This window comes from Anabas testudineus, chromosome 11 (assembly GCF_900324465.2).
Source record: "Anabas testudineus chromosome 11, fAnaTes1.2, whole genome shotgun sequence".
Classification (NCBI taxonomy): domain Eukaryota; kingdom Metazoa; phylum Chordata; class Actinopteri; order Anabantiformes; family Anabantidae; genus Anabas; species Anabas testudineus.
The window spans coordinates 3,371,614-3,387,500 of record NC_046620.1 but is presented as its reverse complement, the minus strand read 5'-3'; the positions used below and the strand labels follow the sequence as shown (position 1 = coordinate 3,387,500).

The 15,887-nt window shown below is 39.1% G+C and overlaps 1 gene segment (V, D, J or C); it reads right to left on the bottom strand.

Annotated features, from left to right (window-relative positions):
• Positions 1-8,579: 8,579 nt before the first annotated feature.
• LOC113153612 lies at positions 8,580-10,953 on the bottom strand. The segment is given in 3 exon segments: positions 8,580-9,023; positions 9,773-9,949; positions 10,899-10,953. Coding segments are annotated over 3 exon segments (561 nt in total).
• Positions 10,954-15,887: the final 4,934 nt, after the last annotated feature.

Here is a 15,887-nt window from a genome sequence, read left to right as displayed (position 1 = left end):
AGTAAAGGAGACATCCTGGTCAAAGATATCGCCAAGATTCCACACAGTATTACTTGAGGCCAGTACTATGTCATCTAAGGTAACAATATGATTAGACATCGTGTCTCTGAGGTTTTTAGGACCAAACAAAATAACCTCTGTCTTGTCTGCATTGAGTGGTAAAGAATTAGAGAAACTAGAGTAAAAAGAATCGGTCCAAGCACAGAACCCTGTGGACCTCCAGAACTACCTTTTGTGTTCAAGGAAAACTCATCATTAACGTGTACAAACTGAAATCTATCTAAAAAGATTTTAACCTGCCTAGTGCTATTTCCTTTAGCCCCTATGACATGTTCCACTCTGTGTAATAAAATGTTGGTATCTATAGTGTCGAATGCAGCACTTAGATCTAACAAGACATGTATAGAGGGTAGTCCATTATCTGATGCTAATAGAACACTGTTAGTGCTGTTTCTGTACTATGATGTTCTCTAAATCTGGAAATCTTACAAGTTCTTCATGTGTAGGTGGTCACATAATTGCGTTGAAACTACCTTTTCAACAATTTTAGAGATAAAAAAACAAAGCGGATATTGGTCTAGTACAGAGTAGCCTGTTAGTAAGAATAGATTGATCTGATCTGATCTGATACGACTGATCAAAGGTCAGACATCTTTGAGCAGTCTAGTCAGGATGGGGTCTAAGAGACATGATGTCTTACAAATGAATCTAGAGCTCTTTTACATATGAGTCCATCCATGTTGTTTGTAGGATGGATCTGATCTATTTTTTATCTAATAGTTATGATTTTATTAGGAAAGAAATTCATAAAGTCATTGCTGCTGAGGTTTAAGGGGATATTCGACAGAGCTATGACTCTATGTCAACCTTGCTGCAATGCTGAAAAGAAACCTGATGTTGTTCTTTTTTGCCTGTATTAATGAGGAGTAATATGTGGTTCTTGTTTTACGGAGGGCTTTGTTTAGTATATTCATCTAAATTAATGGAACGCCACCTCCTTACCAGCTTATGTGATGTCTGTTATAAGCTACGGATTTGAGAAATGTACCATGGAGCTAACTTCCTCTAATACACTAGCTTCTAGAGCCACTTTGCATCAGCAGCACCATGCTCCAGTGCTCTGGGAGAGTTTATAGTCCTGAGACTTGAACCCTGGATGACTGACAGCTGTCCTTCATGACAACAGAAGACACAGAAATCCTCCTCATCCAAAACATGACTCTGATCTCCGTCCTCATCTGGACTCTCCTCTGCTGCTGCTTCACAGGTAAAGTCTAGAGAATCCAACTCCTCTCCTCTATCAACATGTGTCCCTCTGAAATGAAGCCCACAAAACCATGATGCTGCTGCTTTATGTTGTTGTCTCTGTATCCTCAGAGTCCAGAGGTCAGGTCACAGTGACTCAGCCTGGAGCAGTGACAACTGATCTGGGAGGAACCGTCAACATCAGATGTAGAACCAGTCAGAATGTTTATGTTGCAGGCAATGATCACCAATTAGCCTGGTACCAACAAAGAGATGACATAATTCATTCTCTTTCTCCTAACCATTACATCTTCATATCTAACTACACTGTAATCCTAACCCTAACCACAATCCAACTCCTAAATTTAGTTTTAACCCTGAAAACCCTCCAAATAACTTGTTAACTGAGGACACACAAACTGAGTTCTGTCACACAAAACTGGATCAAGTGCTCTGAACGTTTTACAGTTGTTACTCCATAAATGTTCATCATGACTCTCAAATACATTTAAAAAAATCTGCCCTCAGTGAAAAAACTTAAATATAAAATATAAAAGTAACATTTAACTACCATAAGAAATGTCAATAACACATCTCTGAGCTAAACCTGAAAAACTGAAACTAATACATTGAGACAAACAGTAAACATCCAACTGTAGCTGATCAAGACTTTTATGTTTTTTAATTCTGTTTCAAATCATCTGGTTGAAGGTTTAATGTAGATATTTGAGATTCCTCTATTCAGCATTTACTTGTGTTCGATCATTGTTTTTATTCACTTCACTAAACACTACTATCAGAACATATGTGGTTAATGATGACAGCTCCAGTTGAATCCATATTTTTCAAGATCATGAAAGATTTTATGTCTCGTTTTCAGGAACAGTGAGGGCCGGAGACAATGAGTCCTTGAGTTGTCAGTCTGTCCATGTGGCTGCACAGTACCTGTGAACTCAACATTTATAAAACACTGTCAATTTGGATTCTAAGATGAACTGATTAGAATTTGGTGGTCAAAGGTCACTACGACCTCATGTATGTTCAATTCTCATCAATGCTGTATCTCACAAACACCTGAAAAGAATTTCATGATGTCTGAAACAAACATCTGCATGGACCCATGAATAAATTAAATAAAGAATATGAGTCCGAGCAAACATGTCTGTAAACTATAACATCACTGGTTAATGGAAGAAAAAACAAACAAAGAAGTAATTTTAATGAATCATTATATTTTATAATTTTATATCAAAACAACCCAGTACGAATATATAATTAATCAGACAAATCTAAACGATGCCTACTCTGTGGAAGTGATCGACTGTAGTTCCTATTGTTAAGCTCTCCCACCACAGGTCACAGACTGATTATAGATCTGTAGCACTAACATCACTGGTTATGAAATCATTTGACAAATAACACTGCTTAACTACATCTATAAACAGCTGGAGCAGAGTGGAAATCCTGCTAGACTGTAACTTTAGATTTCTCATCAGCATTTAACACCATCCAGCTCCACCTGATGATGAAGAAACTCAGTGAACAGTTTGGTTTGGAGGAAAATGTTGTTGGCTGGGTTTTAGACTTTTTAACCTGCAGGACTCAGAGAGTAAGAGTGAATAGATACTTCTCAGACCAGATCACAGGAACAGCTGGTTCATCACAGGGCTGTGTCCTCTCTCCTTTCTTTTACACAAACGACTGTATCAGAAGCTTTGACAATTGTTGTATCTTGAAGTTTTCAGAAAACACAGTGACAGCCTACTGAACAATGATCAGTCGTCTCATGGTCCTGTGGTGGATGAATTTATTAAATGCTGCTCTGAATCCTTCCTTGAGTTTATTGTAACTATAACTAGAGACATGTGTATTGAATATAGATGTAATGCACCAGGTTTTGTCAGCACTTCAATTAATGGCCAGAGCAGTCGAGTCCTTTAATTAACTGGCACCATAATTGACAATAAACTCATTTAACCAAAAAACAAAGATGCTGTGCAAGAAAAGTTAACATAATAGTTTCGGTCTACGAAGGTTGAACATGTTTTATGTTAACAAAACTCTGATGACAAAGTTTTACAGAGCTTTTATTCAAAGTGTCCTTACATTTTCTTTTATCTGTTGGTTTGGTTTGCTCTCATAGCTTCACAGTTCAGAGAATTTGGAAACCTCAGGGTGCTGAAGCTGTAGCTGCTGTTTTCTCTGCTCCAACAGTCACACATGGTTTATTTTGTCTTTAAAGAAACATCTCTAACAAATCACCACAGACAGAATCAACTGTTTTATCTGAAATATGAATACAAATGAGAAAACTATGTGCTGCACAGTATTTAGGTAGTGTATACATATATACATTTTAACAAAAAATATAACTTCCTTCCACATAATGACTTCCTGTTGGAGTGGGTCAGAGCATTTCCATAGAGCCACTTTGCATCAGCAGCACCATGCTCCAGTGCTCTGGGAGAGTTTATAGTCCTGAGACTTGAACCCTGGATGACTGACAGCTGTCCTTCATGACAACAGAAGACACAGAAATCCTCCTCATCCAAAACATGACTCTGATCTCCGTCCTCATCTGGACTCTCCTCTGCTGCTGCTTCACAGGTAAAGTCTAGAGAATCCAACTCCTCTCCTCTATCAACATGTGTCCCTCTGAAATGAAGCCCACAAAACCATGATGCTGCTGCTTTATGTTGTTGTCTCTGTATCCTCAGAGTCCAGAGGTCAGGTCACAGTGACTCAGCCTGGAGCAGTGAGAACTGATCTGGGAGGAACCGTCAACATCAGATGTAGAACCAGTCAGGATGTTTATGTTTGGAGCAACAATCATATTTTATCCTGGTTCCAACAGAAAGATGGAGAAACTCCTAAACTCCTCATTTACCATGCTGCCACTCGGCAATCAGGGATTCCAGGTCGTTTTTCAGGCAGAGGATCAAACTCTGACTTCACTCTGACCATCAGTGGAGTCCAGACTGAAGATGCAGCAGTTTATTACTGTCAGAGTCAACATTATATCAACAGTCAGCATGTGTTCACACAGTGAAAAGTGGTCGTACAAAAACCTCCCTCAGTCAGACTGAACAGAAACTGAACTGACTGCTGCAGCTGGAAGCTACTGATACAGTTCACTGAGGACACACACACACACACAGTACTGTACAAAGACAATTTAATCTAGAGCACTGAAGATCACATGATTGTTGATTCATAAACTATCACTTAAAAATTATGTGTCTCAAATACATAAAAAGGTTTTTTAATTCAATTCAGTTCAGTTTTATTTCTAAAGGACCAAATCACAACAGAAGTCATCTGAAGGCAGTTTACAGTTTTTAAGATTTAGACATTACAAAATATCAGGCTGGGAGCCCATCTGAGTGGAGAGAGGAGAGAGAAAAAACAGCAGGCAACAAAAAAAAGATGAAGCAGCAAAAACACTGGGCAGGTTGGTACGACCAGTAACTGGTCTCTGGAGATATATACAGCTCGAAGGCTGAGGAAACCTGCAGAAAAGTAAAAATTGAGGGAGATAGAGAGGATGAAGCACAACTACGAGCAAGAGAGGACAGAAACCTAATCACATGCAGTGGTGGCAATTGAATGGAGAGAGGAGAAGAGTTCAGTGTATCACTAGCAGCATAACTAAGAGATGGTTCAGAGTCACCTGATCCATCTCTAACTATAAGCTTTATAAAAAGGAAAGTTTTAAGTCTAGTCTTGAATGTAGAGAGGGTGTCTGCCTCCCAAACCTGAACTGGGAGCTGGTTCCACAGGAGAGGGGCTTGATAGCTAAAGGCTCTGCCTCCTATTCTACTTCTGGAAACTCAGGAATCACAAGTAAACCTGCAGTCTGAGAACAGAGAGTTCTGCTTGGAAGATATGGAACTATGAGGTCTTTAAGAAGAGATGGAGCCTGATTGTGAAGTGCTTTATATATGAGGAGAAATGTTTTGAACTCTATTCTGGATTTTACAAGGAGCCAATGGAGAAAAGCTAATGTAGGAGATGTATAATCTCTCTTGCTAATTTCAATCAGAACTCTGGCTGCAGCATTTTGGATTAACTGGAGGCTTTTCAGGGAGTTATTGGGACAAACTACATATAGGTAGTGAATTACAATAGTCCAGTCTGGAAGTAACAAATGCATGGACTAGATTTTCAGCATCACTTTGGGAGCGGATGCTCCTAATTTTAGCAATATTCCTCAGGTGCAAAAAGACAGTCTAGAGATTGTTCTTATTTATATGAAGTAAAGGAGTTATCCTGCTCAGAGATATCTCAGAGATTCCTCACAGTGTTACTTGAGGCCAGTGCTATGTCGTCTAAGGTAACAATAATAACCTCTGTCTTGTCTGCATTGAGGAGTAGAAATTTAGAGGACCTCCAGCTTTTAAGCATGCTTTAGGTTTGACTAATTAATATGTTTATCTGGTTTCATAGATAAATATAGCTGGATATCATCTGCATAACAATGGAAATTTATAGAGAGTTTCCTAGTAATGTTGGCTAAGGGGGGCATAAAGTAAAAGGCACATATGGGGTAAAAAGAATCAGTTCAAGCATATAACCCTGTGGTAATCCGGAACTAACTTTTGTGTGCATGGAAAACTCATCATTAACGTGCGCAGAGTCACAGTGTAACAGGTGCTGACTGGAAACACTGGTCCTGGGTGGCCTCACAGAGTCCAGCTTCCTCCACCGGCCTGCAGGGAGCCTCAGGGTGCTGCTCCAGTCACTCACACATTGTTTAACTTCCCTTTTCATGCAAATCAGAACAACGTCAATCATCAGTTTAGCTGCTCTGTGACTCTGAAACAAGTAAACGTGTCTTTGTGATTTAGTTTCAGCTCATATGAAAAGTAAAATAAGTAACAAGAGCTTAAAATATTCAGAATTCACTATTTCATTTTACTTTATTAGTGTGTGCTTTTATTTATTGATCTGATATTTAAACAAAAATCCTGTAAAATATCTTTCTAAAAATTCCTATTTAATAATCTTCAAAAACTGAATCCTTCATTAAAAAACATCATTATCAAGTCAAGCTGTTAGAGTGGGTCAGAGCATTTCCATAGAGCCACTTTGCATCAGCAGCACCATGCTCCAGTGCTCTGGGAGAGTTTATAGTCCTGAGACTTGAACCCTGGATGACTGACAGCTGTCCTTCATGACAACAGAAGACACAGAAATCCTCCTCATCCAAAACATGACTCTGATCTCCGTCCTCATCTGGACTCTCCTCTGCTGCTGCATCACAGGTAAAGTCCAGAGAATCCAACTCCTCTCCTCTATCAACATGTGTCCCTCTGAAATGAAGCCCACAAAGCCATGATGCTGCTGCTTTATGTTGTTGTCTCTGTATCCTCAGAGTCCAGAGGTCAGGTCACAGTGACTCAGCCTGGAGCAGTGACAACTGATCTGGGAGGAACCGTCAACATCAGATGTAGAACCAGTCAGAATGTTTATGTTCATGACAACAATCACTGTTTAGCCTGGTATCAACAGAAAGATGGAGAAACTCCTAAACTCCTCATTTACTATGCTGCCACTCGACAATCAGGGATTCCACGTCATTTTTCAGGCAGTGGATCAAACTCATCCAAACTCCATCAGTGGAGTCCAGACTGAAGATGCAGCAGTTTATTACTGTCAGAGTTATCACTGGTTGAACAGTCAGAGTGTGTTCACACAGTGAAAAGTGGTCGTACAAAAACCTCCCTCAGTCAGACTGAACAGAAACTAAACTGACTGCTGCAGCTGGAAGCTACTGATACAGTTCACTGAGGACACACACACACACACACACACACACACACACATACAATCTGTATAAACAAATTAACTTATCATCTATTACAGAAAAAAACACATATTTTGAAAGTGTCAGGCTGTGCTGATAGAGCTGTTAGATGTGATTTGTCAGGTATATAAGAACATATTTAACAGCTCTTTAGACGTTTCTATAAATATACTTAGATTTTCCACATGTTGTTTTTAGGGTTTTAGAGAATTTGTAGGAGTAGATTAAACCAGTTTCATCAAATTTCGGCTTGAGTGATGACAGACGTTTACATTTAAATATATTTTCTGGAACTGGTCTGCAGGGAGCTTCAGGGTTTCGTCAGGATGGAGTTTGACTCGTCCCAGAGAAAGAAAGAACGACCTGTAGAGAAACTGGGAGTTTGGAATTCAAACTGGTCTTGTGCATCACTTCTGTCTCTGAGTTCAGTAACCATGGCAACAGTCAGTCATCACTGCTGAACCATGACAACAGACACGTTTCAGTATTAAAGTACGGTGGCCCTGAGAGCTCAGTGCACAGCAACTTAACAAAACACGTGTACACTGATAAAACAACTTCAACTTCTAACAGAAGCGTCTCATTGAGGAAACAAAGCTGCAAGAAGAGAAAACAACCAAACACAAAACTCAGTAAAACACACAAAGTAATCATGGAAATATTCTGCTAAATGCTGCTGAATGTTGTATTCAATGATGTAGCACATAGATTATTTGAGTAAAAGACAGAGAGAGACACATTCACCAACTACTGATTATAACGACCAACAAGACGCTCCGGACTCTGAATTGAGCCTCATCGTCTGTGTATTTAAGTGAAAGGAACAAACGAGGGATTGTTTGTATTTACTTCTCTTTACCAGAACCTACACACTCAGCTCAACACTTCATATCAAACAGACCAGTCAAACCAGTTAGATAAACCAGTTAGAGAACAGCAGCAGGCTTGTTTTAACCCTGAAGCTACGTCCTGATTGAAGCTACACCTGAACACAGAGGATGTGCTGGGTCCTCTAATCCTTCTATTCAAGACTGTAACACATTAAAAGTTGTTCCAGACATCAGTCTGATCTTTTTCACGTCCGTTGTCTTGCAGGTCTTTTATCTCAACGTCTTCTTTTCTACTCTTTCCCACCTCCTCCTCTGGTCCTGTTGTACTTGACAGACTGTCTTTACACATCCATCAGCCTCTTCAACCAGCTTCTTCTTCTCAGCTATTGTTACTTTGCTTCATTCAGGCTGTGATGAGCTCAGACCAACATCACCACCTCCGTTCTGTACCTGCCCTTTAGGATCCCTGTCTAAGTCCTGCCTGGTCCTGTTGGACCTGGACTCTGCACTGTGGTGTCCCTGGATTCAGACAGCATTTAAACTTCTCTTTTAGAATTAGAAAGAAAAAGTCCTTTTTCTATACAAGACACAACTGTGGTAAAAACGGACTCGGTACCATTTTCACTGGTTTAATAACTGAACTGATGTTTAATATAAAGTGTTTATATCAAAGAAAAGAAGAAGTGACGTGTTCGTGATGTACTTGATGAAATCTTTATTGTTTTCAGCTGTGAAACAGTTTAATAAGAAACATGATGAGAGAGACAGACTGAGACCAGTAGCAGAGGAAAGCCAGAGTCCCAGTGAGTCCGCTCAGGACTGGGAACACTGGTCTGCCCTCAGAGTTGTTTTGAGTGAGGTCTGGGAGCCCTGGGAGGCCTCACAGGTCACAGAGTCCACCTTGGTCCACTGGTCTGCAGGGATCCTCAGGGTGCTGCTCCAGCTGTAGCGTCCGTCCTTCCCCAGCACCCCGGGACTCCTGTTCTCCTCCCAGCTGATGCTGCTGCTGCTGCCGTCCACCTTCCAGGACAGAGTCCAGTCTGAGGGGTACCCCTTGTTGGCCAGACACACCAGCGTGGCCTTCCCCTGATCCAGCTCTTTGGAGGGGGGCAGCACCGTCAGGGTGGGTTGGACTCGACCCACTGCAGAGACAGAGATCAATAAAGTTACTATGAGGGGAAGTAAACTTCCTGTTGTTGGGTGCAGCAGAGGATGGTGCTGGTTCTGCTGGTCTTCATCAGATTTTATTAAACTGGTCCTCAGTGTTTCACTTCTCTCTCTGAACTCAGTAACCATGGCAACAGACAGGCATCACTGCTGAACCATGACAACAGACAAGTTTCAGAACTAAAGATAAAACTGTCAAAGTAGCTGTTATCGTTTTTATTTAACACAACAGGAAACGTGAAAGATTTAAAACATTTTACAGTATTTTACAAATGTTTAAAAGAGAAAACACACATCAATATGTTTTTACTGTCGTTCGTTATGTAACTAATTAAGAAAATCTAATCAGTCCCACTCATACTGCAGTATTCATGATGTATAAAGAGTGTAAATCTGGAGAAAGGTTGAATTTAGACCTGAGAAACTGAAACCTGAGAGTTTGTGAACTTAAATTATAAATAATAAAATAAAAACTCTCAAAATCAGACAAATACATTAACAAAAATATGTACAAAAATTCAGATACTTTAAATATCAGATACTTTATTTCTTTCACTAAGATTAAATGTTGACAAAAGATATTTCTTGACTGAATGGAAGGACAATAACAATTTAGTGCGAAATAACAATGAAAAGCCAACACGTTACATTAATGTCTATAATTATGAAATTTAAATTAAATACATGTCCTATTTGTGTTACTAAAAGAGTAAAATGTACTTACAGTCAACATCCAGTCTGGTTCCTCCACCAAAAGTCCACCACAGTGATACAGACTGATGAAGTCGTCGTACAAAAACCTCTGACTGTAGAGAGACACGGCTCTCTGACTCTGAAACAAACAACACAATCAAATCTTCGTTTATCCAGATTATATAACAAATGTATAAAGTGATAAAAACTGATTCAGCATCAGAAAAATGTATTTAACATTTATTTGTATAACATCTAAAATTATAAAAATTCTCAACAGGAAAATTTAACCGAAATCATATCCAAACACTTTCTAATTCATTCTGTAAACATTTAGCACAGTTGCTGATTTATTGTTCATTTTAATTTTAAAAGACAATTATATTGTTCTAATTTGTCTCATAGTGACTGATTGAACCAGCCTGGTTCTGCTGGAGGTTTCTTCCTCTAAAAGGAGTTTGTCCTCTCACTGTTGTCTAAAGCTGCTCAAATGGGATTGTTGGCTTTTCAATTTAATTTTCTATACAATTATACTCGGCAAGTTCTTAAATCTTAAACACTGTAAAGTGCTTCAGACGACTTCTGTTGTCATTTGGAGCCAAAGAATAAAATTGAATTGAATTAAATTGAATTGTGGTACTGAATTAGGGAATTAAGGGAGGTCACACAATATTCTGGTGGTCCATCAGTGACGACTCATTCCTAATTAATACTCTGATGAACTGATTAATCATTGATAAACATCATCATCAATATTGTATTGATCCAAGTCCCTGTTGGAGTGGGTCAGAGCATTTCCATAGAGCCACTTTGCATCAGCAGCACCATGCTCCAGTGCTCTGGGAGAGTTTATAGTCCTGACAGTTGAACCCTGGATGACTGACAGCTGTCCTTCATGACAACAGAAGACACGGAAATCCTCCTCATCCAAAACATGACTCTGATCTCCGTCCTCATCTGGACTCTCCTCTGCTGCTGCTTCACAGGTAAAGTCCAGAGAATCCAACTCCTCTCCTCTATCAACATGTGTCCCTCTGAAATCAAGCCCACAAAACCATGATGCTGCTGCTTTATGTTGTTGTCTCTGTATCCTCAGAGTCCAGAGGTCAGGTCACAGTGACTCAGCCTGGAGCAGTGAGAACTGATCTGGGAGGAACCGTCAACATCAGATGTAGAACCAGTCAGAATGTTCATGTTTGGAGCAACTATCATCTTTTAGCCTGGTACCAACAGAAAGATGGAGAAACTCCTAAACTCCTCATTTACTTTGCTGCCACTCGACAATCAGGGATTCCAGGTCGTTTTTCAGGCAGTGGATCACACTCTGACTTCACTCTGACCATCAGTGGAGTCCAGACTGAAGATGCAGCAGTTTATTACTGTCAGAGTGAACATTACATCAACAGTCAGCATGTGTTCACACAGTGAAAAGTGGTCGTACAAAAACCTCCCTCAGTCAGACTGAACAGAAACTGAACTGACTGCTGCAGCTGGAAGCTACTGATACAGTTCACTGAGGACACACACACACACACACACACACACACACAGAGTACTGTACACAGACAACTTCATTACATGCATTTAACATTTCACTGTTGCTGTTTTAACAGTCCATAAATAAGAATCAACTAGATTTGACTGTATAAAGGTCATTACTTTTGACCTCTGCCTCTTAATCTTATCTGCCATCTTAATCGGTCACCGGTATTTTTTACCAGGATTAAAAAACAAACAACTTCAGTAGATATGGTCCCAGTTAAATGTAATATGTCCTTCAGACAACATCATTACTTTAACCTGAAATATATATGACTCAACAGGAAACAGTGACACAAAATAAAAAACTGATTTGTTCAAAAATTTCCATATTTTTCAAGATCATGAAAGATTTTATGTCTCCTTTTCAGGAACAGTGAGGGCCGGAGACAATGAGCCCTTGAGTTGTCAGTCTCTCCATGTGGCTGCACAGTACCTGTGAACTCAACATTTATAAAACACTGTCAACTTGGATTCTAAGATGAACTGATTAGATTTTGGTGGCCAAAGGTCAAAGGTCACTAAGACCTCATGTATGTTCACTTTTCATCCATACTGTATCTCACAAAGACCTGAAAGGAATTTCATGAAGTTTGAAACAAACAGCTGCTTGGACTCATGAATAAACTAAATAAAGAATATGAGTCTGGACAAACATGTCTGTAAACTATAACATCACTGGTTAATGGAGGAAAAAACAAACAAAGAAGTAATTCTAATGTATAATTTAATTTTATAATTTAATATCAAAATGATCCAGTACGAATATCTAATAAATCAAACTAATCTAAAAGGTCAAAGGACCTCGTGTATGTTTAATTCTCATCAATGTTGTATCTCACAAACACCTGAAAGAAATTTCATGATGTCTGAAACAAACAGCTGCTTGGACTCATGAATAAACTAAATAAAGAATATGAGTCTGGACAAACATGTCTGTAAACTATAACATCACTGGTTAATGGAGGAAAAAACAAACAAAGAAGTAATTCTAATGTATAATTTAATTTTATAATTTAATATCAAAATGATCCAGTACGAATATCTAATAAATCAAACTAATCTAAACTCATTAACAGTAAAGAAGCTGTTAAACAGAATGAAATGCAGTAACACATCTGTAGTCTTATGAGGTATATGCTGAGAAAATATTCCAAAAAACAAAGATGCTGCAAAAGAAAAGTCAACAAAATAGTTTTGGTCTACGAAGGCTGAACAAGTTTCATGTTGACAGAACTCTGATGATAAAGTTTTACAGAGCTTTTATTAAGTGTTATTAAGTGATCTTACATTTTCTTTCATCTGTTTGTTTGGTTTGCTCTCATAGCTTCACAGTTCAGAGAATTTGGAAACCTCAGGGTGCTGAAGCTGTAGCTGCTGTTTTCTCTGCTCCAACAGTCACACATGGTTTATTTTGTCTTTAAAGAAACATCTCTAACAATTCAACACAGACAGAATCAACTGTTTTACCTGAAATATGAAGACAAATGAGAAAACTATGTGCTGCACAGTATTTAGGTAGTGTATACATATATACATTTTAACAAAAAATACAACTTCCTTCCACATAACGACTTCCTGTTGGAGTGGGTCAGAACATTTCCATAGAGCCACTTTGCATCAGCAGCACCATGCTCCAGTGCTCTGGGAGAGTTTATAGTCCTGAGACTTGAACCCTGGATGACTGACAGCTGTCCTTCATGACAACAGAAGACACAGAAATCCTCCTCATCCAAAACATGACTCTGATCTCCGTCCTCATCTGGACTCTCCTCTGCTGCTGCTTCACAGGTAAAGTCCAGAGAATCCAACTCCTCTCCTCTATCAACATGTGTCCCTCTGAAATGAAGCCCACAAAACCAAGATGCTGCTGCTTTATGTTGTTGTCTCTGTATCCTCAGAGTCCAGAGGTCAGGTCACAGTGACTCAGCCTGGAGCAGTGAGAACTGATCTGGGAGGAACCGTCAACATCAACTGTAGAACCAGTCAGAATGTTCATTACAGCAGCTACCATGAGGTAGCCTGGTACCAACAGAAAAATGGGGAAACTCCTAAACGCCTCATTTACTTAACTAACACTCGAGCATCAGGGATTCCAGGTCGTTTTTCAGGCAGTGGATCAAACTCTGACTTCACTCTGACCATCAGTGGAGTCCAGACTGAAGATGCAGCAGTTTATTACTGCCAGAGTGTTCATAACATCAACAGTCAGTGGTTGTTCACACAGTGAAAAGTGGTCGTACAAAAACCTCCCTCAGTCAGACTGAACAGAAACTGAACTGACTGCTGCAGCTGGAGGCTACTGATACAGTTCACTGAACACACACACACACACACACACACACACACACACACACACACAAACAGTGTTTGAAGTTTAAGACCTTACAAAACATACCTGTATATAGAATTATATAAAAAACCTAACATTTCCTGGCAGCTGTCCAACCACAATTTCCCCAAGGGAATCAATAAAGTATACGATCATAAGATCATGGTGGGCGGCCAGCTGCCTCGACTGGTTGTCATGAGTGGAAAGAGGAGAGAAAAAAAACAGCAAACAACAAAAAACAACAAGAAGCAGCAAAAACACTGGGCACGCTGGTAGGACAAGTAACTGGACTCTGGAGATATGCAGCTCTATGGCTGGGGTTACCTGCAGAAAGGTATAGAGAGGAGGGAGCACATCTACGAGAGAGAGAAAACACACACTTAATGACATGCAATGGTAGCATTTAAATAGATAGAGGAAAGGAGAAAGGAGAGGAGCTCAGTGTATCAGTAGAGGTCCTCCAGCAGACTAACATACAGCAGCAAATCTAAAAAATGGTTCAGATCCATCTTTAACTATAAGCTTCATAAGAAAAGGAAAGTTTTAAGTCTAGTCTTAAATGTAGAGAGGGTGTCTGCCTCCACAACCTGAACTGGGAGCTGGTTCCACAGGAGAGAAACTTGATAATTCAAGGCTCTGCCTCCCATTTTACATTTGGAAAGTCTAGGAACCACAAGTAAACCTGCAGCCTGAGAATGGAGAGCTCTGCTTAATAGTAATTGATAGTCCAGTCTAGAGGCAACAAATGCATCTTGATGTGGTTTCTGGTTTAGATAAGTATAGCTGGTTATTGCATGGAAGACTCATCATTAATGTGCACAAACTGGAATCTATCTGATAAATAGAATTTAAACCAACCTGGTTCTCAATGACATGTTCCAGTCTATGTAATAAAATGTTGTGATCTATAGTGTTGAATGCAGCACTAATATGTTAATTGATGAGTATAGAGATATTCGTTGGCTGTCACTGAGAGAAGATCTTTAGTGACCTATGCCAGTGCTGTTTCTGTACTATGATGAACTCTAAATCCTGACTGTAAATATTCATACAGGTTATTCTTGCACAGGTGCTCACATAATTGCTTCAAAACTACTTTTTGAAAAAGGGCAGATTGGATATTAGTTTCTAATTTTCTAAAACACCTGAGTCCAGAGTGGGCTTTTTGAGTAGAGGTTTGACTACAGCAACCTTAAAAGCCTGTAGTACGTAGCCTGTTAGTAAAGATAGGTCTGATCTCAAATGGACATGCTGATCAATGGTAACACAGCTTTGAGCAGTCTAGTCGGTATGGGGTCTGAGAGACATGTTGATGGTTTAGATGAATTAGTTGAAATTAACTCAGCATGATCTATGGGGAAGAAGCAGTCTAAGTACCAGTGAGGTCTGACAAATGAATATGGAGCTGTTGTGCATGCAAATCCATACATGCCAGTTACAGGGAAGATCTGATCATTTTTTTCTCTATTAAGTTTTTATTTCTAAAGAAATGAAGTCATTATTACTAAGAGATAAGGGAATACTAGGCTCAGCAGAGCCAAGTCTCTTTGTTAGCGTGGCTAAATGCTGAAAAGAAGCCTGGAGTTGTTCTTATTGAATTAATAATATGTAGTTCTAGCATTACCAAGAGATGTTTTTCATAAATTGTTAAACTGTCTTTCCAGGTTGGGCAAGATTCATCTAAATTACTACAACGCCACCTCCTTTCCATCTTACGTGATGTCTGCTTTAAGCTACGGATTTGTGAATTTTACCATAGAGATGGATTTCTCTGATCCACTGCTTTGTTTTTAGAGGGGCAACAGTATTGAGTATTGTTCAGAGTGAGGCGGCAGTATTATCTACAAGTGAAAAAATTTTATAAAGGTAGTTTTAACTACCAAAACACTAATACATTGAGACATACAGTAAACATCATTATTAAATTTAATTACCGGCAGAAAACAATTCACCTGATAATGTTTTGATACTAAAGCAGAAAGTTTTTGTTTCAACATAAACAATAAGTTCTTGAATTTTAGCTTGAAAACCTTCTGAAAACTCATTTTACCACTCAGAATTGTTACTACAAGAATTTATCAGTTATATATAGTCAGTTTATTGGTTCTTTGGGATGTAAATTAAAATACCTGCAGATAATATTTTATTATTATTTCTTGTTTCTTTTTCAGTGAGTAGGTCTGATCGGAGTTGAGCGCTGAGCAATAATAATTTCAGATGTCTTAAAATATTTGATGTCTAACAAATGGAGCCTGGTCTAGATTATACAACAGCA